The 27,197-nt window shown below is 37.7% G+C and overlaps 1 protein-coding gene and 1 long non-coding RNA gene across 2 annotated transcripts; both read left to right on the forward strand.

Annotated features, from left to right (window-relative positions):
• Positions 1 to 2,074: 2,074 nt before the first annotated feature.
• On the forward strand, positions 2,075 to 3,626 carry LOC149166034 (putative anthocyanidin reductase). The gene is made up of 5 exons (XM_089431264.1): positions 2,075 to 2,238; positions 2,365 to 2,531; positions 2,727 to 2,936; positions 3,022 to 3,184; positions 3,400 to 3,626. The coding sequence occupies exons 1-5, from the start codon at positions 2,109 to 2,111 to the stop codon at positions 3,594 to 3,596; spliced, it is 867 nt and encodes a 288-aa protein (XP_089287390.1). The 5' UTR covers positions 2,075 to 2,108; the 3' UTR covers positions 3,597 to 3,626.
• Positions 3,627 to 4,639: 1,013 nt separating this feature from the next.
• On the forward strand, positions 4,640 to 7,742 carry LOC149166035 (uncharacterized). Its single transcript, XR_016260394.1, has 3 exons — positions 4,640 to 7,224; positions 7,314 to 7,389; positions 7,527 to 7,742. It is a non-coding gene; the product is annotated as an uncharacterized LOC149166035 (long non-coding RNA).
• Positions 7,743 to 27,197: the final 19,455 nt, after the last annotated feature.

Here is a 27,197-nt window from a genome sequence, read left to right on the forward strand (position 1 = left end):
TATCACAAACCTCCTTTGCAACCTACCAAGCATGGTTCTCTATTTTTGAGAGAGATATATTTATCACAAACCTTATTTGCAACCTACCAAACATAGTTGTCTCTATTTTTGAGAGAGATATATTTGTTCCCAAGGATATAAACTTGTTTATCCTCCTTAAAAGCAACATTATCATTTTTATCTAGGGCTTCCATTTTTAACTAATGTTACTAGAGGAGAAACACACTATTTAATGAAATCAAAGGGACTAACTATGCACATAACTTTGACATAAACATGTACCAAATGGACAAAACATAACATTATGACCTAATTACATCAAAAGATAAAAATTGAAAATAAACTATTGGAAATAGACATAGTGTTAACTATAAAGAGTTTTTATTTTTATTTTAAAGGTGACAAATTTTAAATATACATCATTTACTATGGTGAAAGTCATAATTACATCAAAATTTAAAAATTTAAAACAAACAAACTATTAGGAAAATATATAGTGTTAAATATAAGGAGTTTTTATTTTAATTTTAAAGGTGATAAATTTTGAATATACATAATTTACTATTATAAATGAATGTAAGCTATTTCATTATTGTTTTTTAATGAAAACAATATCACTTCAAATGACTCATTGTGATTTATAAGGAAATATATTTTTGCTATTAGTAAATGTTTTGATATTTTAATCCATTAATATGTTTCTTTTACGTGAGTAGAAAAAAGAAAATTAATTGTAAATTTCCCTCTAAAACCTAAATTCTTTTATATTTTTAAGAAAATTTTGTAAATTTTTTATATCAAAATAAAATTTTAAAAAAACTTTTAAAATATCATTAAAAATAAAATATAAAGAAAATTATGTTAATTTCAAAATATTGTTGTAAAAGCTGAAATTTTTTAAATAACTCAATTAGGAAAAAAACACCATCAAAACATTAAGATCGAAAAAAATTTCTATCGGAATATATTTTTTTTTTTACGTAATAGAATATATAGGGTGTCGTGCGTACTCCATAAGCATATTAATATGAAGAGGTCACTTTTGATTATGTGGTAGAGGATTGTTCCACGTTGCTAGTCCTATAGACTTGCCCAACCTGACCTCTTTTAGGTAATTATCAAGCATATTTATTTTTAATTTATGGCTTATCAAGTATTTTTTAAAAACAAATTATTATTTTTTTCAAGAATTTTGATTGGTAAATATTGGAAATTTTTATGTTTCTTTTAAGTCAGTTTTAACATCATATAGTTTCCATAATAATTTTAATAGTGTTTTTAGGTAAAAATTACATAAGAGAAATTTTTATAGAAACGTTTCAAACTAGCGAGTACAAGATACTGTTAAAATCATATAAAATCTTTATATCAAATCACTTCAACGAAAATCTTGAAACTAAGTACTTATGAACCCCTTTGTCCAATAAAAACCCACCAATAATTTTGGAATATATGAAGTGTCTCGAAATGATTTTTGAAGTTTTTGCTTCAAAAGAGCACCGAGTATTATCTGCTAGGTCAATCTCCATACCGTAGCCTTTCATTTGGACTTATTATGCATCATTTCAATTTGAATTTTATAAATATGAAGTACTAAGGATGCTTTTGAAGAAAAAATTGCAGATTTGACAAATCATGGAAAATGCCAGAGACTTGAATAGACAAACTTTGAATGTCAGGTTTAAAAATACAAGTTGTATTTTACTTCCTGAAGAATAGGTACACATGCAAAGCATGAATAAAAGTAGGTACACCTACAGAGCATGGGTAAGACTTTTAGGAATAGAATTTGTATTCTACTTCTTGTGGATCGAGGTAACATTTAAGTAAAGTTGGTTTTAAGCGAAACACTGCACCAATTAGAAACGTGCTTAGTGATGACGAATTACGTTGAAAAGAGGTGAGGAGTTGACATGACCAAATGCGTTGAGAAGAAATGAGTTGTTGGATTAGATTTTTGTTGAACTCACTGATTCTTTTCAGTTTGATTTTAGAATAATTTCGGAATTGACAATCCGGCTGGTTATTGGATATTTATATTGCACTCAGCCTCTCATTTTGCAACTTGCATATCAATATCATATTCGCTGTATGTTCCGTGCAGAAAAATGCAAGGTCACGAAGGTGGAGAGGGCATGAAGGTTTGCGTTACAGGAGCAGGAGGGTATATCCGATCATGGCTCGTCAAGAATCTTCTCCAGAGAGGCTACACTGTTAACGCCACCCTCAGAAACCCATGTATGTAATACAGTTTGTTTTGCCGCCATCTCATAAGAAATTAGCTGCTATTAATTAATCAGTTTGTTCCGCCGCACTCCGATAAGAAATTAGGTTTGAGCTATTCTCGTATTTTTGTGCCTTCAGATGACAAGGCAAAAACTGGGCCTCTGCTGTCGCTGCCTGGTGCTGCAGAGAGACTGAAGCTCTTCCAAGCAGATTTAAGCGAAGAGGGCGCCTTCGATTCCGCGGTGGAGGGCTGTGATGGGGTGTTCGACGTGGCCAGTCCTATGGACTTCTCCAAGCCTTCTGAGGTACTTATTATGCATAAATTTCTATTAACATTTGATTTGTGAAGTACGAAAGGTATTAAAAGGGATTTAACAGCGTATAAATTTTATATTTCTTGCGACTTCATTAATTTTAATCTTGATTTATGCAATTTAACTTATCTTTCTCAAAAACTTTTGAGAGATAATCCTGATAAAAAGTATAAAATTATGGGACAGGATGATTTTGTTCAGCCTGCTTTGAAAGGGGTATTAAATATATTGAAATCCTGTTCGCGCGCTAAATCGGTGAGGCGTGTGGTTTATACTTCCTCGGTGGCAGCAGCCTGTCCGCTGAGTGAAGAAGGGGAGCTTATTACTGGCTCCAGTCTCGACGAGTCAAACTGGACTCCATTGGAATTCATGCGCAGGAAAGCCGGCCCTATTAGTGTACGTATATAAAGTGTGAGTAGTATGGTTGAATTTGCATCTCAAATATGGTGCAACTTACATGTCGTGCTTATCATGCGTGCAGTTCTATTGCATATCCAAGACTTTGGCGGAGAAAGCCGCCATTGAGTATGGATTAAACAGTGGCCAAATGGAGGTTGTGACAATTGGACCGGGTTACGTTGGTGGGCCAGCCATTATCTCAACATTTCCGTATTCATGTGGTGAAATATTAAGCCCCATTACAGGTATGTAGTCATTTTATTATATGTTCGTTAAAAATTTTGAGGTGTTTGCTATGGGGCTTCTTGTGAAGGTGAAACAATCAAACCAGGAATAGGGAGAAGGCGAATGATAGGACATTTCTATTTGAGTTGAGGAGGGGGTTTGGCAGAAAAATATGTAAAATATTTTAGTTTAAACTTTAAAACACTAAGGGCAGCATGACAATTTCGGTTTACAGGCCATCATGAAGGATTGAAATGGAGTGAGTCATTTCTGGGATCATTACCGTTAGTTCATATTGAGGATTTATGTCAGGCTCATATATTTCTGATGGAGCAACCAAAAGTACAAGGTCGACATATTTGCTGTGTTTCCTCTCTCACCGTTTCTAAGTTATGGGACTCCATCCATAAACTCCATCCACAATTCAAGTAAGTAGCTTCTCCCAGCATGTTTCTCAGTTATCGCACTCCAGCTCCCGGGATGAATCCATCATCTTAATATTATTATATTATTAAATTAAGGTATGTTTTTAATTATATTTAGACATATTTTTCATCCATTAGTTTTAATTTTTAAGAAATTTTAAATAAGTATTTTTAATAAGTTTTGAATTATATTATTACATAAAATCAAAATAATATAAATATACCAAAAAATGAAAAATAAAATAAAGTTGTGAATACATATAATACAAATATATTGTTTAAATATGTAAATGAAATGGCTAATAAATGTTGATAGACATCAAAACACTTAACTCATAATCAATATAGATTGATTATGATTTTGTTAGATCTAAGACTTTTGTGATCCATTATGTACAGAATAGTCTTTCAGAATAATCACATTGTAAGGATTGGGTCGAACCAACTAATCTGGTTCATCCTCACCACAAGGTGAGAAACCAATCGATCTCAGAGACTAAATAGCAGGGATGCATCAATGTTAAGGGTAACCTATTCAAAAATAGTTGTTTTTGAAGAATTATTAAGTTTATTAAAAACAATTATTTACTTAGAAAATAGCCATTATATAATAATTAATTATTTAATATCGAAAATGTAAATAAAATAATATTATTAGGGTTGACCTATTCAAAAGTTAATAAATCTATTTGTCGATTCAAATAGTAATTCTTTTATATAAAATTAATATTATTTAAAAACAAATTAAATATTAATATTAGGTTGAAGATAAGTTGTTAGGTAAGGAATTGTTTAGTGATAATATTAAAAATATAAATTATTTACCAATTCAAATAAAATATTATCATTTTAGAAAATAAAATAATTCATATATCATTATTAATTAATATATTTATCGATTAAAATGTTAATAATATTTCAATATAATTTATTTATATAATAATTAACATTAAGAATGGAATAGATAGTACTATTAGGTTTAAGATTAGTTGTTATGTAATTAACTAGGTAGTGAATATATTAAAAATTATCTATTTACCAATTCAAATAATAATATTATCTATGAGTAATATTCTTAGTTAGTTAGGATTTACCAGGGAAATTAGGTAGAAAACTAGTGGTTATCTTGATTTAATAAATAGGTTAATATTATTTAAAAGAATTTATAATAGTATTTAAAAACTAACCATTATGTAATAATTAAATAATAATGTGACCAAAAAATATAATTATTCTCATGGTTAAAGGTATAAGGTTAAAACCTCATCGCTAGGAAAAATTCAAGATAAATATTATTGAAATTACCATGACCAATAAGGTCTAATAGATGGAATGAAACAACAAAGGGAAGAATATCCTCATTGAAAAGAAAAGATCAAGACGAAATATAGGAACCAACAGATGAATGAACAAAGATGAGGGAGAAGGAGCTAGGAAGTGAGAGTTGGAATCCAACTTTCACTTAATTTCTAGCCATCATCCCTATTGAGGTTTTTGGCATGCCTCTCAATCTCAATCGCTTCCCTAAGTTTCCTGTGGTGGAAATGATCAATTTAGCAAGGACTCTAGATTCTTCAATGCAGACATGGTGTTTTGATTTTTCAACATGTATTGTAAGGGCCGAGGTGTGGAAGCGATTGTTTCTGATGTCAACAACATGTTCATTGATCCTCTGCTTAATAGATCTTCCCGTTTCACCAATGTAGGGGATACCACAATTGTAGGGAACGAGGTAGACCCCTTTCAAGTCCTTCGGGTCAATATGGTCTTTGACCGATCTAAGAGAATTTTTAATGGTATTGAGAGGCTTGAAGGACAAAGAAACATTAGTTTTCTTAATAATATGGTCGATCCTATCCGTGGTTCCTTGGATATATGGGAGATAAATCTTAGGAATAAGATCGGCAAGAGCGGGCTTAACCTTCTGCTCTTTGCTAGCTCTGTGAAAAGCTTTGAGGCTAAGGGGTCTGCTATACCCATTGTTTTCAAAAACATCAAGAAGATAAGACTTCTCCTGATCAAGATGGTCACTATCAGAAATGCTTAGCGCCCGGGTAGTGAGAGTGCTGAGAACCCCGAATTTCTAAGCTGGGAAACGATGATAATTACCATGGAGGTACTGTTTCGTGTGAGTCTTCTTTCGAATAACTTGGTGACAAATGGAACCGTCATCCCTCCTGGAAAGGATAATGTCGAGAAAGGGAAGTTGACCATTCTCCTCAACCTCCATAGTGAACCTGATGGAATCTAATTGAGAATCTAGGTGGTTGAGGAACAAATCAAGCTTCTCCCTACCATGAGGCCAGATGACATAGGTGTCATCGACAAACCTATTCCATTTTTTAGGACGAAGATTAGTGAGGCAAGGGCTCTTGTCTCAAAATCTTCCATGAACAAGTTTGCGACAATGGGGGAGAGGGCAGATCCCACCGCAACACCACAGGTTTTTTGATAGAACTCACCTTGGAAACTAAAGAAAGTAGAGGTGAGGCAAAGACCTACTAACTTGGAAGTGTCTTTATCAGTGATGCAGTTAATGATATCAATGGCTTCTTGGGTGGGAATTTTGGTGTATAAGGAAACGACATCAAAACTCACCAGTAAATCTTTGGTATCTAATTTGATGTCTTTCCACTCTTGAAAAAAGGAGGCAGAGTCTTTCACAAAAGAATCAGTGTGACCCACAAGAGGTTTGAGCTTTTGGGCTAGGAATTTAGCTAGAGGATAGGTTGGACCGTTAATGGTATTAATGATAGGTCTCATGGGGGCACCATATTTATGAATCTTCGGAAGAGGATAGATTCTAGAGGTAAGGGGGTGCTTACAATGACTTCTCAGGAGAGGGGATTAAGAGATGGATATGCTTTGATCACAAAAGTGACCTCCTTAGAAATGGACTTAAGGGTATTTTTCTTGAGCTTGATGTAACTTTCACTATTAGATAGATGTTCTACCATTTTGTGGACATAATCAAACTTGTAAAGAATGACAACAACTGTCACATATCTAACCTGTCTTTAAGCATGTAAAAAAAAATTTCACTATGATGTCTGCACCATCATTAACTTAGTCGTATATTCCTATGTCATTTATAATTGGCATTTAAATATTTCTATTATCGAATCAATGGTTTAAGTTAACGTATGGCCTAAATGTCAAACGCCATTACGCTACCATGCTGTCTCGGTACTATGCCAAGGTTAACCTTTTATGTGATTATAGAACAACCCAACCAACATTATATGCTGGCGCTCCCTCCGCTAGACACCTGGACTGGCTTTTAAGGCTGCCGGCCTGATCACGTGCTCGGGCATGGCTTTCCAAGCTGGAACTCTCCCGCGCTTGCACTTTGGTTTTACCGCCATGATCGACGGTGTAAGGATTCCGGGAAGGATCGAAGGCGGAGGTTGCTCCACGTCTCAAGGTTGGGACTTTGCGTTTATAAACTCAATATTCCGGATTCTTTGCGATTTGGCTGGTTATTGTTCAGCGCTCCGACGCTCTGTGCATCTCTTCATTGTAACTGGAGATCTGTCTCATATTCCGGCGCCATTCCTCTGCTGCCGCTTCTTGCCCACATGCAACCTCACCGTGATGGTCTCCGCTCCGAGGATGTAAGTCTCCAAATGCGCATGGTAAGAGCTCCATCTGTAAATGTTCTCATTGATTTTTAGAGTTGTTTAATTAACACACAGAATAACGACTGCACACTGTTGATTGACAGATGGAGATAATCCGCTATCGAGGCTCCCTCGGCGGTCTGCTCTTCTCTCCGGCGTTATCCTCCCGAATGTTTACAGGTACACAAATCATTTCTAACTTACCTTACGGGTAAATACTCTTGGTTCCATGTTTCAGGTTATATTTCCTCTGTGATTTATACTTCTATGCTTATTTTGCAAACCCCAGCCACCTTATCCCTCTACGATTGACGCAGATGGCGGTCAAGGACTTATGAGTTTACGGGTCCATGCGTGTAGGGTTTGATCTTGGTGGAAGCTGGTTAAACTTTCCCTTCTTCCACGGCAGTTTGAGTCTGAGTCTCAAGTCCATGAGACTATACAGCTCGACTGTGTCTATGTAACTACTGTACATTGTTTTGTCATATTTTATTTGTATTGATGGCTAAATTTACATACCCATCATGTTTCCTTCCGAATTAATAGATTTGGGATTGGACCCATATGGGTTTGACGGTTCTTGTTTTAAATGCAATGCCATGTTAACTATACTGGTTTACTTTTATTTTCCGCATGAGGTTTTCCCAGTAAGGGTCGGCTTTGAACATTATACAGTTTGCTTATTTAAGTTCTCGTTCTGGGTTCTAATCTCGTATTACCATATCTTTGATTTATGACGGCATTTGTCCCTTTTTACAGCCGGACTTAAGGGTTTCCAACGAGTTCGCCCTGCATTTCATTCTATAGATGTAAGGACGAACTCGATGTTGAGTTCTGGCAAGAGAAAGACCTTCGGTCTTACATTCAGACTTTGGATATAAACTTTATGCTGTTCCTTTATTATCGAGAAGTAGATTCTGTATGCTATATAAGATTTGCTCTATAGCTCTCAGTTATGAATGTCATGGCTTAGCCAGCTTTTCTATTACAACAATAATGGTTCTCTTCATGGTTACAGTATTTAGCACATGACTGCCCGTTCACTAGGATGATGGTTTCTCTGTTTGTTACAGCTGATGCGGACCGTCTGGATAAAGATTACTATCTATTGGCTGATAGAATGATACTGTTTACCTATTGATAAAATAATGCTGTTCATCTGTTGATGAAGTAATACCGTCTCTATGTTGATGAACCAATACTGTTTATATGTTAATGAATAACACTGTCGCGTATTCAGGTTTAATGCTATGAAAGTCTGCTTGCAGTATTACCGCTCAGATTCTGGTTATTATTTGTAATCCATGCGTAGGTTAGGTTCTGTCTTCGAACTGTTTATCTTCGAAAAGAATATTGGCAGAGTCCGGCTACGGCCAGCCGCAGGTATCCACCGAGTCATCCCTGTCGCGGACTTGACCCGAATGGAGTCTTAAGGGTTTTGTTTCGACTCTACCGTCCTTCAGACCTAGCAACCTGAGAGCTATCTAAAGGAGTTCTTTTCAAGGTTATAGTTACACAGTTAATGGTACTTTGGCTTTCTATGTTCCTTATATGATAGGGGTCGATCCTACTACAGGACTCTTGGGTCTGTTCGCATGTTACCCGACCATCATGCTCTAACCCTATCTCCTGCTAACGTATTCATGTTACTATAACAGTTTATCTTCCCATTTCAGTTGTGCGAATAACTATGGTACTTATTTAAACATAACAGTATGCATTCTGAATCTTGCATAAACAGCTACAGTTTACTATCTACCAGTATTTTGGAGATTCTGTCGCTGTTAGCTATAGGTATTCTAAATTACCTGTACTGTGTAAATAACTGCAGATACTTCAGAGTTTTAGCTACTTACCTGTTTGCTGCCGGTGGAAAAATCTCTTCAGTAAGTCTCCTGTAAATTCTTGTGTCAAGCTCGTTATCCACCCATCCGTGAGACTTGTCCTCCGGGACCTGAGCCTCCCCCCGAGCTTACCCTTACCGGATCACAATCCTCAGTAAGACAGCACTTAGTGCTTGACTATCTGGTCACTACCAGACTTAGTCCAAAACAAGGTTTTTTTTCCTTTTTTTCTTCTGTCTGTCTCTACAGCACAGAGAAAACTGTCCACCCCCCCATTCCTTTTCCTGGAAATCCTTCCAGTTAGAGGAGGTGGTTATTTCAGTTTCATTAACTACTTTCTTTTTCTTTTTCCAGTTCCCTTTTGGGAGCCCAATGCTTTTCTGAGTAATTCTTTAAACATTATTTTAATGCATATTTAAAATTAACAGATTACTCTTAAAAGAAAATAAGTTCCTCAATGTCATTCAGTTTTTACCACAGTAAACTTTAAATAATTACATTTACGGGGTCATCACATCTCCTCCCCCTGAGTTTGGACATCGTCCCGATGTCTAATGTTCTCAAACAGCTCCGGATAAGCTTTCCGAAAAAGCTCTTCATCTTCCCAAGTAGCCTCATCCGGCCCATAGTGCTGCCACTGCACTTTAATTTGGGTAATAACCCGCTTCCGCAGCTGTACTTCTCTCCGGTCGAGAATGCTCAGCGGCTCGACCAAGACCTCTCCTTCCGGTTCGACCTGCAAACAATAACAGTGTCAGTTTTCTATCTCTTGACACTTCTCCAATTAGTTCAATTGAAAGTAACTCTTACCCGTATATCTTGCCACTTGATCACATGCTTAGGGTCATAAATATACTTTTTAAGCATGGATACATGGAAGACATTATGAATTCTAATGTGGCTTGGTAAAGCTAGCTGATAAGCTACTGGCCCAACTCTTGCCAAGACCTGAAAAGGTCCAAAGTAACGAGGCGCGAGTTTAGCGCAACTGCTCCATTGTAGAGTACTCTTCTTGGCTTGTATTCTTATATAAACGTGGTCGCCCACCTGATACTCTTTGAACCTTCTTTTCCGATCTGCAAAATTCTTTTGCCGATCTTGAGTGGCCTTCAGGTTAGCTCGCACCCTTTTGACCATGTCCTCCATTTCCTTGAGCATTTCGGGTCCCAACCTTAACTTATCCTCCGGGCCACTCCAATTTGAGGGCGTCCGACATTTGCGTCCATACAAGACTTCAAATGGAGACATTTGAATTGATGTGTGATATCCATTGTTATAAGCGAATTCCACCAGGTGTAGGTAATCTTCCCACTGAGTCGGTTTTTGCATTACACATGCTCTCAGCATATCTTCCAACACCTGATTCACTCTCTCCGTCTGTCCATCAGTCTGGGGATGGTATGCTGTACTAAAGTTCAACTGTGTACCCAATTCTGCAAATAGTGCTTTCCAAAAAGCGGATGTAAACTTTACATCCCGATCTGATATTATAATCTTTGGAAGCCCGTGGAGTCTGAACACATTCTGCATAAATATGTGTGCAATTTGGACTGCCCTGTAGGTCGATTGCACTGGAATAAAGTGGGCTGCTTTACTCAATTTATCAACTACCACCATAATAGAGTCATTGTTCCTCTTTGTTCTAGGCAACCCAGTTATAAAATCCATGGATATAATCTCCCACTTCCATTCCGGAATTGGTAGGGGTTGCAATAACCCAGCCGGGTGCTGGTGCTCTGTCTTGATCTGCTGGCACTCTAAACATCGCGCTAAATATTCAGCTACATGTCTTTTCATTCCTGGCCAGTAGTACTCCTTCCGAAGTGCAGCAAGCATTTTCTGGTATCCAGGATGACCTGCGTAGTGACTGGTATGAAACTCATTCAGAATTAAGTTTCTAAGACTATTGTCATTTGGTACAAACAGTCGTTTTTTGTAAAACAGCATTCCATCCTTGCTCACTTCATACCCTTGTTGGCTTTCCTGGCTGGAAAGTGACTTTTGTCGCTTCAATTGCTGATATTCGGCATCCTGGTTTGCTGCTGTTTTTATCTTTTCTTGCAAGGAGTTTTCCCACTTGCTGAGAGTAACTTCATATAAACATTGTACTTTTCGGCTTAGAGCGTCTGCTACACGATTTTCTTTTCCTTTCAGATGCTTGATATCAAAATCGAACCCGCTTAAGAAATCTGCCCAACGGGCTTGCCTTTCATTCAATGTGGGCTGACTGAAATAGTTTGTCAAGCTGTGATGGTCTGTTAATAACAGAAACTTCTTACCCAAAAGATAATGTCGCCACATTTTAAGGGCATGTATAACTGCTGCCAACTCCAAGTCGTAGGCAGAATACTTCTGCTCATGTTCTTTCAGCTTTCTTGACTCGTAGGCGATCACTCTCCCTTCTTGCATTAGCACACCCCCAACGCCTTCCCGACTAGCATCAGTACATACTACATAATCCTTATTAGGATCAGCTATGCTTAAGATGGGAGCAGTAGTGAGTAAGTGTTTAAGTCGTTCAAAACTTTGCTGACATTCCAAAGTCCATTTGAATGTCCTCCCTTTCTTCTGTAAAGACGTGATAGGATATGCCACTCTCGAAAAACCCTCCACGAATCTTCTGTAGTACCCTGCTAACCCCATGAAGGATCTGATATCTGCCGCATCTTTAGGCACGGGCCAATTCATTATGGTTTTAATTTTCTCAGGATCCACTGCAATCCCTTCCTTGGTGATCACATGGCCTAAGTACTGAATCTCTTCTTTGTAGAAATCGCACTTGCTGAATTTAGCATACAGCTGATGCTCTCGCAGGGTTTGCAGCACTATCCGGAGGTGCTCCTCATGTTCCTCCTTGGAACGAGAATAGATCAGAATATCATCAATGAATATTAGTACAAACTTGTCTAAAAACTGATGGAACACGCTGTTCATCAAACACATGAATGTGGCGGGTGCATTAGTCAATCCGAAAGGCAACACTACAAATTCGTAGTGCCCATATCGGGTTCTGAAGGCTATTTTAGCAATATCTTCTTCTTTAATTCTGATCTGATGGTAACCAGATTGCAGATCGATTTTGGAGAATACTGTCGCCCTTTGACCTGGTCAAAAAGCTCATCAATCCGAGGTAAGGGGTATTTATTTTTGATTGTGAGTTTGTTCAGCTGTCGGTAATCGATACACATCCGAAAGGTTCCATCTTTCTTCTTGACGAATAGCACCGGTGCTCCCCATGGAGATACACTGGGACGGATATAATTTTTATCCAGCAATTCTTGTAATTGCATTTTCAGCTCAGTCAACTCAGGTACACTCATCCTATAAGGTGTCCGCGAAACTGGGGCAGCACCTGGTATTAACTCAATGGTGAAGTCAATATCCCTCTTCGGAGGTAATCCAGGGATTTCCTCCGGAAACACATCCGCGAATTCTTTTATTATTGGAAGATGGTCTAGCGGACTCCCTTTATCTTTGGTTTCTGCATAATTTACCTGAATGGCATACACTTGGCATCTTTTCCGAATGCATTTCACTAACTGGGATGCAGTGATTGGCCGGACCTGCACTGGCCGTTTAATTCCCTGCATCTCCTGTTCCATTCCCAAGTCATCCTTGAATCGTATGACTTTCGTTTTGCAGTTCACTAAAGCCCAATGCTTTTCTAACCAATCCATCCCAATCAGGACGTCATAGGATCCAAGTGGAAGCATGTTCAGATCTGCTACCACCTGCTGTCCTGCTACCGTTATGGGGCAGTTTTTGATTTTTGCCATTACTCGTCTTTTAGCACCTGTAGCTAGCTGTACCAGCCACGGATTCTTGAATTTTTCAGGCTGCAATTTACACTGTTCAACTATCTTTGGACTAATATAACTTAAAGTAGCTCCTGGGTCAATTAGAACAGTGATAGAAAGGTCTGAAATTTTACCTTCGAATTCTACCATGGTGGGCTGATATTCTGCCTGGCGGTCGTCCAAGGCTGCATTAATTTTTGGCACACTTCGCCCCACGTCGCCCACGGTTGATGCCTCATGAATCTGAGAGATCTGATCAGTTCCCTTCCGTTGCGGACAGTTCTTGACATAGTGTGGTCCGCCACAGCCCCAACACTGTACTGGGGGTCTGGTTGCTCCCTCATTATCCAATTTGATGGATGGCTCTCCCATTCTGGTTTCACTAACAGGCTTGGACCTGAATGAGCTTCTCGGTGCTGCTCTGCTACTCTGGCCTTTGACGCTTCCTTTAGCTCCACCAACCCGGCCTCCTCTATTGTTTCCCACAATTTTACTACTCTTTTTCTCATTCCATTTTCTGTTGGAACTGTCCCCTTTCTGTTTGCTCTGCTGGTAGCACATTCTGGCTTTACGGATAGCTTCGTCCATGGTTCTGGGATTGTCAAATTCAATCCTTTCTCTCATATACATGGGCAGGCTGCTAACGAACCTTTGCACCTTTGCTTTTTCTTCTTTCAGGTAGGGTACATAACGGAGCAAGGAGGTGAAACGATTGATGAACTCATCCATAGTCTGCTGTCCCAATCGCAGATCATGGAATTCCTTTGCTTTTTCATCATAAAAGCGCTCTGTCAAATATCTCTCTTTAAAGTATTTTTGAAATTTTTCCCATGTTATGGTTCGCTCACTTACCCCCTTTACGATTTTAACTTCTTCCCACCACAATGTTGCCTTCCCTTGCAACTGAAAAATGGCCAATCGTGCCTTCAAGTTATGGTCATACTCATATAGCTGGAAATATTTATTCATGTTAATCAGCCATGCTTCAGCTGCTTCCTCTTGCTCTCCATCGTAGTGTGGGGGTTTAATTTTCCGGAATTCTCCCTGCAATTCCACCTTTTGCCGCTTTGAAGTCTGCTGTTCTGATGCATTATCAGATTGATCTTCTCCATCTTCTGGAATCTCAGATTCTGCGTGATAACGCTGCTCCTCCGTCATTCTCTGTTGCTCTGCGCTAGGGTTGGCCAGTGGCGGGTTCTGTTTGTCAGACAAACTTTTTAATATCCTTTCCTGCTCCATTGTCAAACGTGCATTGTCCTCACGCAACCGAGCCATTTCATTCTTCAGCTCTTGAACTGTTTCTAATATGGCCAGATTTGTACTACGGGTCTCCTCCCCCAACTGCACCCACAACTCTGGGTTGTTTCCCGGATTCATTTTCCCTGTATTCACCTGGTCTGTTCTAATCATAAAACAGTCAACATTGTGAGCTTCTGGCACAATTTAATCACCTCAATCAAGAAATATCAATGCTATAAGGACTTCTTCTTTTTTTTATAAAGGAAAACATGCTATTCATACCCCAGAGGCCACAGTATGGCAACCCGGGCTCTGATACCAATTGTCACATATCTAACCTGTCTTTAAGCATGTAAAAAAAAATTTTACTATGATGTCTGCACCATCATTAACTTAGTCGTATATTCCTATGTCATTTATAATTGGCATTTAAATATTTCTATTATCGAATCAATGGTTTAAGTTAACGTATGGCCTAAATGTCAAACGCCATTACGCTACCATGCTGTCTCGGTACTATGCCAAGGTTAACCTTTTATGTGATTATAGAACAACCCAACCAACATTATATGCTGGCGCTCCCTCCGCTAGACGCCTAGACTGGCTTTTAAGGCTGCCGGCCTGATCACGTGCTCGGGCATGGCTCTCCAAGCTGGAACTCTCCCGTGCTTGCACTTTGGTTTTACCGCCATGATCGACGGTGTAAGGATTCCGGGAAGGATCGAAGGCGGAGGTTGCTCCACGTCTCAAGGTTGGGACTTTGTGATTATAAACTCAATATTCCGGATTCTTTGCGATTTGGCTGGTTATTGTTCAGTGCTCCGGCGCTCTGTGCATCTCTTCATTGTAACTGGAGATCTGTCTCATATTCCGGCGCCATTCCTCTGTTGCCGCTTCTTGCCCACATGCAACCTCACCGTGATGGTCTCCGCTCCGAGGATGTAAGTCTCCAAATGCGCATGGTAAGAGCTCCATCTGTAAATGTTCTCATTGATTTTTAGAGTTGTTTAATTAACACACAGAATAACGACTGCACACTGTTGATTGACAGATGGAGATAATCCGCTATCGAGGCTCCCTCGGCGGTCTGCTCTTCTCTCCGGCGTTATCCTCCCGAATGTTTACAGGTACACAAATCATTTCTAACTTACCTTATGGGTAAATACTCTTGGTTCCATGTTTCAGGTTATATTTCCTCTGTGATTTATACTTCTATGCTTATTTTGCAAACCCCAGCAACCTTATCCCTCTACGATTGACGCAGATGGCAGTCAAGGATTTATGAGTTTACGGGTCCATGCGTGTAGGGTTTGATCTTGGTGGAAGCTGGTTAAACTTTCCCTTCTTCCACGGCAGTTTGAGTCTGAGTCTCAAGTCCATGAGACTATACAGCTCGACTGTGTCTATGTAACTACTGTACATTGTTTTGTCATATTTTATTTGTATTGATGGCTAAATTTACATACCCATCATGTTTCCTTCCGAATTAATAGATTTGGGACTGGACCCATATGGGTTTGACGGTTCTTGTTTTAAATGCAATGCCATGTTAACTATACTGGTTTACTTTTATTTTCCGCATGAGGTTTTCCCAGTAAGGGTCGGCTTTGAACATTATACAGTTTGCTTATTTAAGTTCTCGTTCTGGGTTCTAATCTCGTATTACCATATCTTTGATTTATGACGGCATTTGTCCCTTTTTACAGCCGGACTTAAGGGTTTCCAACGCGTTCGCCCTGCATTTCATTCTATAGATGTAAGGACGAACTCGATGTTGAGTTCTGGCAAGAGAAAGACCTTCGGTCTTACATTCAGACTTTGGATATAAACTTTATGCTGTTCCTTTATTATTGAGAAGTAGATTCTGTATGCTATATAAGATTTGCTCTATAGCTCTCAGTTATGAATGTCATGGCTTAGCCGGCTTTTCTATTACAGCAATAATGGTTCTCTTCATGGTTACAGTATTTAGCACATGATTGCCCGTTCACTAGGATGATGGTTTCTATGTTTGTTACAGCTGATGCGGACCATCTGGATAAAGATTACTATCTATTGGCTGATAGAATGATACTGTTTACCTATTGATAAAATAATGATGTTCATCTGTTGATGAAGTAATACCATCTCTATGTTAATGAACCAATACTGTTTATATGTTAATGAATAACACTGTCGCGTATTCAGGTTTAATGCTATAAAAGTCTGCTTGCAGTATTACCGCTCAGATTCTGGTTATTATTTGTAATCCATGCATAGGTTAGGTTCTGTCTTCGAACTGTTTATCTTCGAAAAGAATATTGGCAGAGTCCGGCTACGACCAGCCGCAGGTATCCACCGAGTCATCCCTGTCGCGGACTTGACCCGAATGGAGTCTTAAGGGTTTTGTTTCGACTGTACCATCCTTCAGACCTAGCAACCTGAGAGCTATCTAAAGGAGTTCTTTTCAAGGTTATAGTTACACAGTTAATGGTACTTTGGCTTTCTATGTTCCTTATATGAAAGGGGTCGGTCCTACTACAGGACTCTTGGGTCTGTTCGCATGTTACCCGACCATCATGCTCTAACCCTATCTCCTGCTAACGTATTCATGCTACTATAACAGTTTATCTTCCCATTTCAGTTGTGCGAATAACTATGGTACTTATTTAAACATAACAGTATGCATTCCGAATCTTGCATAAACAGCTACAGTTTACTATCTACCAGTATTCTGGAGATTCTATCGCTGTTAGCTATAGGTATTCTAAATTACCTGTACTGTGTAAATAACTGCAGATACTTCAGAGTTTTAGCTACTTACCTGTTTGCTGCCGGTGGAAAAATCTCTTCAGTAAGTCTCCTGTAAATTCCTGTGTCAAGCTCGTTATCCACCCATCCGTGAGACTTGTCCTCCGGGACCTGAGCCTCCCCCCGAGCTTACCCTTACCGGATCACAATCCTCAGTAAGACAACACTTAGTGCTTGACTATCTGGTCACTACCAGACTTAGTCCAAAACAAGGTTTCTTTTTTCTTTTTTTCTTCTGTCTGTCTCTACAGCACAGAGAAAACTGTCCACCCCCCCATTCCTTTTCCTGGAAATCCTTCCAGTTAGAGGAGGTGGTTATTTCAGTTTCATTAACTACTTTCTTTTTCTTTTTCCAGTTCCCTTTTGGGAGCCCAATGCTTTTCTGAGTAATTCCTTAAACATTATTTTAATGCATATTTAAAATTAACAGATTACTCTTAAAAGAAAATAAGTTCCTCAATGTCATTCAGTTTTTACCACAGTAAACTTTAAATAATTACATTTACGGGGTCATCACAACAACTCACATTTTAATCGATAAATATATTAATTAATAATGATATATAAATTATTTTATTTTCTAAAATGATAATATTATTATTTGAATTGGTAAATAATTTATATTTTTAATATTATCGCTAACCAATTCCTTACATAACAACTTATCTTCAACGTAATATTAATATTTAATTTGTTTTTAAATAATATTAATATTATATAAAAGAATTACCATTTGAATCGATAAATAGATTTATTAACTTTTGAATAGGTCAACCCTAATAATATTATTTTATTTACATTTTCGATATTAAATAATTAATTATTATATAATGGCTATTTTCTAAGTAAATAATTGTTTTTAATAAACTTAATAATTCTTCAAAAACAACTATTTTTGAACAGGTTACCCTGAACATTGGTGCATCCCTGCTATTTAGTCTCTGAGATCGATTGGTTTCTCACCTTGTCCTAAGGATGAACCAGATTAGTTGGTTTGACCCAATCCTTACAGTGTGATTAATCCGAAAGACTATTCTGTACATAATGGATCACAAAAGTCTTAGATCTAACAAAATCATAATCAATCTATATTGATGTCTATCAACATTTATTAGCCATTTCATTTACATATTTAAACAATATATTTGTATTGTATATATTCACAACTTTATTTTATTTTTCATTTTTTAGTATATTTATATTATTTTGATTTTATGTAATAATATAATTCAAAAATTATTAAAAAGACTTATTTAAAATTTCTTAAAAATTAAAACTAATGGATGAAAAATATGTCTAAATATAATTAAAAACATACGTTAATTTAATAATATAATAATATTAAGATGATGGATTCATCCCGGGAGCTCTGAGGAACTAGGGTTTTGAGCAGGGGGCGGCAGGAGCAAGCGGGTATCGATGGAGGAGCTTGGGGGAGGGAGATCCACTCCCTCCTACAGTAACGTGGTTTCAAACAGAAACAAAGATGCGAGTCTGAACAATTTCCGGAAACCACCAGAGGTAGAGACAAAGAAAACTGGCATTCACAAGCCGGGAAGCAGCAATTCCCATGAAAAGGAAGGGACCCACAAGGATGCTAGGTGGGAAACAAATCCTAGCGACAACAGTCAGAGAACTGAGAAAATGTCTACGATGGGATCCTGTTAGCAAAAGACTAACTTTAAGCCCCAGGTGGTCTTAAATGATCCTGCACTACAGGTGCACAGAGACCATATGGCGACTTATGTAGTCATATGCAAGTTCATGGGCATATGGCCCATGGAGAAAGCATTGTATACATGAATAAGAAACAACTGGAAACCAAAGGGAGAAATAACTCTTCATCTTGGCTCCAAGGGTTTCTTCACAGTGGTTTTCACTAACCTAGAGGACAAAGATAGAGTTTTTGAAGGAGAACCCTACTTCTATGCTGCTGCAGGCCTTTACATGCGACCTTGGGTGATGAACTTTGTCCCGGAGTGAGAAACGTTCACATTGGTTCCGGTATGGATTAGATTATACTCCTTACCTTTATATTACTGGCTACCAGAATCTTTAAAAGCTATAGGTAACAAATTAGGGCATTTTATAAAGATTTCATAGGTGACCCTGTGAGGGAAATACACCTCCTTTACCTGCATATGTGCAGAGATGGACTTATCGGGAGCACTCTCAGATGAGGTCATCCTGGAAGTTTATGATGAAGAATGGCTCTAGGCAATTGACTATGAACACATCCCATTCAGATGCCGTAAATGTCATGAACATGGGCACCTCTTCAGAGACTGCCCACTCAACAAAAGGGAGGAATACTCGAATCCCAACAAAGAAAAAGACCCTAAAGGTTTTACCAAAGTGGGAGGAAGAGGAAAAGGAGGGGGAAAAAGTCCCAAAAGAAACCTAGCGAAAGCAAGATACCAAGTCATAATAGTTTCAAATTTTTAGAAGGAGGGGAAAATGGAATGCACAAGGAACCAGAGGACTATCATATAGGGAAGGAAAAAGAGGACATCATGGAAATCATATAGGAATACAGTGGACAAAAGGAGGACCCACCGAGCATCATGGAACCTCGAAGGGACCATGAGATGACCCCAAGCGAAGGAGGTATGAAGGACCAAGACCTACAGGAGATCCTTGAGAGGGGGAACCTTGAACTAGAAAAGTTTCTAGAGTAGGGAATCAATAAAGGAATTGACTCTCTACCACAAGAGAACTTTGACAGAGTACAACAACTATTCCTCCGAAAGTCTCATACAAAGGCAGTAGGAGTCAAAAGGAACCACGATAGCTAGGAGAACAGAGGGGTCAAATCAATGGAGATAATAACAAGACACTCCACCAAGAACCCAGGCAAGAAAAGAGGAAGGAAGGGACAAAATGAACTACTGACAGCTTGTGGGAAACTCATGATTAATTCAGGTAAGATGAAAGATCTCACCAGTTACTCCTTTACAAACCAATCATTATGAATCTTACAACCTAGAACATTAGAGGACTAGGGAGTAAAAGGAAACAAAGAAATCTCAGTAATAGAATAAAAGAAGAAAAACCAGACATGGTGTTTATACAGGAAACAAAATGCTCAGTAGACAAAATCAGAGAAATGCACAACAAATGGCTTATGAAGTATGAGTACCTATAAGTCAAAGCAAATAATTCAGCTGGAGGAATCCTCACTCTATGGAATCCTAAAAAATTTGGAATCATGGATGCTGAGGCATCCAGAAACCACCTTTCAATGGTTATCCAACCTTTGGGGTACAAGGATTGTTACTTGATCACAAATGTCTATGGTCCTCAACTTCTGGAAGACAAACTTAGGCTCCTCACCTCTATGGAGGAGCTGAGAGAGAGACATCCAACACTGCCCTGGATTCTGGTAGGGGACTTCAATATGATCAGATCTCTCATAGAGAAAAAAAGGGGAACCAAAAAACTTGGTAGAGACTCAATAGCCTTCCAAAACTTCCTTAACAATATGAGACTGGTGGATAAGGACATAATAAATGGCATCTTCAGATGGAACAACAAGAGAGGAGGAACTTCCGAAGTAGCCTCGAGATTATACAGATTCATAGTCTCGGAGGATCTCCTTTTAACCGACTGTATCATGATAGCTTTCATACTCCCTTTTGGAGGCTCGGACCATTGGCCCATTCAGTTGGAAGCTTCCTTTATTGGAACCCCGAGGAATAGACCTTTCAGGTTTGAAAATGTCTGGATTACTCACCCTGATTTCATCACTAACATTGGAAATTGGTGGGCTGAAGAAATACCTACCCAAGGCACAAAAGTGTTCCTCCTATAACAGAGACTCAAACACATCAAAAGAAAGCTCAAGGAATGGAATAAAAATGAGTTTGGCAACATATTCAAAGCCAAGGGAGAAGTGGAAAAAAAATTACAAGAGATTAATCAAATTCTCATCACAGAAGGCTTCATAGAGGAAAGAAAAATGCAAGCGAACTCACTTCAACAAGAATGGGACAATAGATGTCAGCAAGAGCAAATCTTCTAGAGACAGAAATCCAGAATGAAATGGATTAAGGAAGGGGATAGAAATACCAGGTTCTTCCACAAGTCTACCATGGAACACAGGGCACATAATGGGATCACAAAACTTATAGATCCTCAAGGAAAAGAGAAAAACACTCACAAGGAAATGGAAGCTGTACTAGTTCAACATTTTCAAAATATAGCAGAGGAGACCATGGAAGACAGATCTCAATTCATAAAAGTTTTACTCAGCATATTCCAAAAATGGTAACTAGAGAAGACAATTATAATCTCAACAAGCCAGTAACAGAGGAAGAGTTCAATGAAGCAATCAAAGAAATGCACAATGGGAAAGCTCTAGGCCCGGATGGTTTCAATGTAGATTTCTTCAAAACATGCTGGGAAACAGTCAAACATGACATTTTGGAGGTGGTGGAGGACTCAAGAAAATCAAAATTAGTTCTTAAAGTGCTTAATGAATCCTTCATAGCCTTAATCCCCAAACAGGAAAAATCCATGACTCCAGATAGATTCAGACCAATTTCTTTATGCAACATGGTGTACAAAATCATTTCCAAAGTAATTGCTAACAGACTGAAACCTCTTCTTCCAACACTTGTGTCAGAGGAGCAGACTGGATATGTGGAAGGTAGACAAATTCTTGATAATATCATTCAAGCTCACGAAGTGGTGCATTCCCTCAAGACCAATAAGCAAGAAGGTATGATAATACAATTGGACATAGTGAAAGCTTATGATAAGATAAGCTGGTCTTATATCAGGGAAGTTCTTAAAGCATATGGCTTTGACCAGAACTGGATAAGATGGGTCATGGCTCTTGTCATCACTGCCAGTTGTTCAATTCTTCTTAATGGCTCTCCATCCAGAACCTTCAAGCCATCGAAAGGCCTCAGACAAGGAGATCCTCTCTCCCCCTTCCTCTTCATTCTCATGATAGAAGGATTGGGCAGAGAAATCATCTCAGCCAAGGAGGAAGGAAGAATCCACGAACTCAGACTCTCTCCAAATGGGGACGCTTTGACCCATCAACAATTTGTGGATGACACTATGCTGCATGGCACACCCACAGTCAAGGAAGTCAAAGATTTCAAACAAATCCTGTTGGAGTTCGCAATGGCTGCGGGTACTGAGCCTCACAAAATCTAAAGTTTTTTTTTCAACACTGATATTTCAATACAAAGAAATCTCTCCAGAATTCTTGGCTTTCAAAGAGATCATCTTCCCTCGAATTATCTAAGAATACCCCTTACAGACAAACCTCTGAGCAAGGATGTCTGGGAGTCTGTAATTAACAATTTGAAGGAAAAAGTCAGCAAATGGACAATCAGATCCTTGAATTTAGTAGGGAGGTTAGTTCTCACAAAGGCAGTACTACAAACCATTCCAAGCTACATGTTATCAGCCCTTCGGGCACCAACAAGAGTCTTACAACAAATCAAGGATATTCAAAGGGATTTTATTTGGGGAAAAGGGGAAGAAAAAAAGAAATGGGCTCTGGTTGCTTGGGACAAACTCTGCAAACCCAAAACCCATGGCGGTTTGGGTCTTCATGACCCGGACATCCTAAGCAAAGTTTTGGGTGCAAAAATTTGGTGGATATGGCTTAAGGAAATAAGAAACCCCTAGTCTAAACTCTAGAAACAAAAATATGCAATGGACTGGCAAGAAACAGACCACATTAGAATGGCATGACACATTAGAGGTTCCCAGATTTGGAACAAGGCGTGGGAGAATAGAGCCTTAGTTCAGAAACATAGTTTCTAGGAGATCAGAAATGGGAAGCTTGCATGGTTCTGGGAGGACAATTGGTAGCAGGAACATAGCCTTTGTAGAGAAGGACTGGACATCATCAAAAATGACACCATTAACAAAGGACTGAAAAAAGTAAGTGACTACTGGGATCAGTCAAGGGACACAGGTAAATGGAGAATTTGGAAGGTACCAGACTACAGTGAAGAGACCCTGTTGAAGACCCAAGCTACAACTCTGGAAGCTATTCTAGAAAAGAGACAAATTTTTATATCCACCTCGAATGATATACTAAGATGGGGTAGAAACAATAAGGGCATCTTCAACCTCAAAGAAGCTAAAAGAATAGACACATGACTAAACTACACAAGCCCTAATAAGACATGGAAAGACCTATGGAACAACCCACACTGGATTGATCAGGTGGCTGGTTCAGCATAAAAAGATTCTAACTGGGGAAAATCTCAGAAAGAGAGGTTTTGTTGGGCCTTCAAGATGCCAACTATGTGGCCTGCAAGAAGAAACTATGGATCATCTTCTCAACCTCTTGTCTTTCACCTCCACCTTATGGAGTTGGGTAGCCTATATCTTCAAGCAGACAGACAGGAACGAAAATGACATCACTGATACTTTAAAGAACTTGAGGAAGGACTTATCAAACAATGAGATAGTCAACACAGCATGGGCTCTGATTCCAAGATTCTTAATCTGGGATGTTTGGAAAGAACGTAACAACAGGATCTTCAAAGATAAATCTGGCTCAGCTCAAAGTATCATAGCTCAAATCCTAAAACAACTCAAAGAAACTGTCAATGCCCTTCGGAAGCAACCTCCTGAGAAACCCCCGGGTCATAGGGATGCTCACATTCTTGAACTGTTAGGACTCCAGTCTCATGTCCCTCAAGGAACTAGTAAGACAACAAAGCAAATCTCAGTAGAAAAGGCTTTCTGGCAACCCCCTCCTCATGGATTTTTTAAATTCAATATAGACAGTGCCTCAAAAGGTAACCTGGTGGACACTAGTTATGGAGGAGTCACAAGAGATGAAGAGGGCAACATAAAAATCATCTTTCACAGTCATCTGGGGAGGGCCATTAACAATATGGTAGAACTCATGGCCATCGAGCAATGCTTATAGATTCTGATAGAGTTCAATCTACACAATACAATCATCAAGGCTGACTTGGAATTAATAATCAAATCAGTCAAGCAGCTGGGCACGGGCACTGCACCAGAAAAAGTCTCGAGACACTAGAGACTTTTGCAAGTCTATTATCGAATTCAATCGCACCTAAGAATTCTAAGAACTCTTAGTTTTGTTCATGTGTGTAGAGATGTCAATAGAGTAGTGGACTGGCTTGCTAATGAAGGGGTGAGATGCACAAAAGACAACAAGTGCTGCTTGTGGGAGTCGGTTCCTGTAGGACAAATGCACAAGGGTTGCCACACTCTGGCCCTCATAGACAAGGAGCGTTATCAGCACATGAAAGGGAATCCGCCAGATGACCTTTAATCAAATGGATGATAGGGGCTCGATTGAAAGTCAACCTGAGATTTGGCATATTCGGGTTTCGCAGCGGAATACTACAGGTCACCTTCTCATTGGTTTTGCAGGTGAGAGGACAATCAGAAGAATGGTGATAATCCACTCTAATCTCCGAGGCATCTGTTCAAATAGGTGGCACAGTTGAATGGATGGCAGTAGTGCTACATATCCGTGGTTACCGGGTTATCGGGCATCAAGCGGTTTCCGTATTATCGGGCATCCTCAAAACCCAAAGTGGTTTATTAGAAATGTCTCCAATGCCACTCAGCGTTCAACACGTGGCTTTCGGAGGAGAGAGAATATCGCCTCTATTGGGTGGGTATTCCTCCGGCTTCTTCTCCACTCGATATTTCCCTCAACTGTTGGATCATGTAGCGGCAGATCAAGGGCTTAGCTTCGACGAGTAGGTTAGTGGGTTCGGGCGATCCCTAGTAGACCCGGAATCTTTATTATGTAGTCCCTATTCTCCTCTTCGTGTCCGCTCAAAGTCTTTTTAGGTTTTCTTGTTTTAGTTCCGTTCTGCCCCTTAACTGCTTGACCTCGGTTCTCGGTTCAGGTGGTGAAGGAAGTGAGTTTTGTTTTTTCTTGGGACTAGACCCAGTTCTCAAGCAGTTGACTCTTCTCCCAAAGCCTGAAGTGTTTGCTAAGGCTTTAGCCCTCTTCCTCGTTGGGTGCGATGTATCTTATGTAATATATTTTTTAATGAGAAGATAATAGAAGGACCGACTCTTGCTTTAGCAAAAAAAATATATATATATATATAACAACATTAAAAAATATTTTAGATTATAAATGTTGAGAAGAACTTTACACTTTTCATATGAGAGATTTTGTCGTAAGTATATTTATAAAGAATAATAATATTTATATTAAAAAAATTAAATACAATATTAATAAAAATATATAAAAAAAATTATAATTAAAAAGAATTAATGCCTATCACAAATAAAATATTTTAATGTTCATTTTAAAAACATAATTTCACATCAATTTTTTTAAAAAGAGATAAAGTAATTGAAAAAAAATTATAATTTCAACATAAACCATATGAACCTCTCACTTAGTTTAAATATAGTTAAACCAAAGTAAAAATATGGAATTGGAGTTAGTATTGAGGTTTAGAATCCTGTCAATTTAAGTTTTACTAATTGGTATTTTGAGGTATTTTATTAATTGTTATTCTGTAATGTGGAGGTAGAGAATCCAAACATTTCTAACAAAAATAACAATGTGTTATTGATAATATTTTTGTTGAGAAGGTTGTCTAGAAGGTTTTACATTTTCTATGTCAAGTATAAATAGATATATTTTCTATGGCGATACATGTCCCTGGGGATTGAACTTTCAATTGGAGGTAATATAAAAAGATTTTTTTATTTTTATTTTTTATTTTTTTAATAATTATAGAATTATGAAATGAATCTATATTAATTTTTTGAAGCGTCAAACTATTTTTAACATATATTAAATAAAAAATTATGGTTTGAATAAATTTTCACTTAATTAATAATGAGTTTATCCCACTGTATTTCTTTATGAATAAAGCTATTTAATTCAAATAATACAATTTTAAACATGCTAACTAACCATATTTATTAATTTTGAATTTGTTAATTAATAATATTTATTATAAAATTATTTTAAATATTATAAATAATTAAGTTACATTTTAATTAATTAATGGTTAGTAAGATTTCAAAAAAATTGCAATAACCTACTCCTAAGGGTTGAAAAAGACAAATTATTGTTGGTAGTAAAAAATTATGTAAGTGTATTTAGTTGCATCTTGTTCTATTCATTTTTTTATACTTGCTTAAATTATGGTGGGTAGTAATTGATGGTAAATATATTATTGAGGTGAGTATTAGCTATTTTCAAGGATTTTAATTTTTGGTGGTTTCCTATAAATATTAACATTGAAAATTCTAAAAGGGCATAAACATTGCAAATGCATCCAAAACTTATAGCAAAAAAATCTAAGGCGGTTATTCAAATATTGCAACAAATAATTTTAAATTTCAATAAAATTAATAAAATTTAATCCATAATGTTAAACTATGGAGAAGTTGCAATTTTTTTGGTAAAAAACAAAGTAATATGCAGGCAAAGGGAAAAATTGAATGTGTAATACCATGCTTGGAAAAGGTATAATAATAATGATATTACATCCCATTATGAAGGGAGATGTATAATTTCTCTAATGTTCAACACAAGCACATGTCATATTTTAAAAAGAAATATTAATATTAAAAATATTCTTTTTGTTATTCACAAATAAAACATTTCAATTTCTATATTAAGTAACATAATTTTATATCCATGCTTTATATAGAGAGATAATGTAATGGAAAGTCAAAAATTAACAAAGAGAGAGATGTTTCTTATGCAACATTCAAAATATTAATAACAACTTTTTTCCCAAAAAAGTATCAAATATACTAACTCATTGTATATGAAATACAGAAATACGTGTTCCATATATAACAACATAAGAGGCCAATAGTTATCTAAAGATAGCTATAATAATGAAGCACATAATAACAACTACATGAGCTTAGAACTCACAATAGTTGACGCATTAGGAAGAGCATTAGAAAATACTGACGCTAAAACCCAACTTTAAGTGAAACATAGGAATTAAACATAAATAAATATTTGGTACTTGGAACAAGACTTATAAAGTTCCCAAGTAGAAACTTTCATAAGTGGAGAAAAGGAGGAAAACCAGTACGAAAACACTCCTCTCAAATAGAAAGAAAGATCCGAATGCCAAAAACATGGAGATGAAATTGTATCCCACATTGTATACGAAAGGCAAAATAGAACCCTACTCCAATTAGGGAGTACCAAACTTTTGAATATCAGAGCCAAAAATCCTTAGTGAGCTTGTAGATGCATAACAAAGACAAACACTGACAACCATGTCATAAAAGCTTCAAATAGGCATCTATAAAAGTATAGAACAAATAATTAAAACATAAGAAAGCACCATCAATAATCAAC

The sequence above is a fragment of the Pinus tabuliformis genome, chromosome 5_1 (genome assembly GCF_031772625.1).
Source record: "Pinus tabuliformis cultivar Carrire ecotype Pingquan chromosome 5_1, CPIR1, whole genome shotgun sequence".
NCBI classification, from domain to species: domain Eukaryota; kingdom Viridiplantae; phylum Streptophyta; class Pinopsida; order Pinales; family Pinaceae; genus Pinus; species Pinus tabuliformis.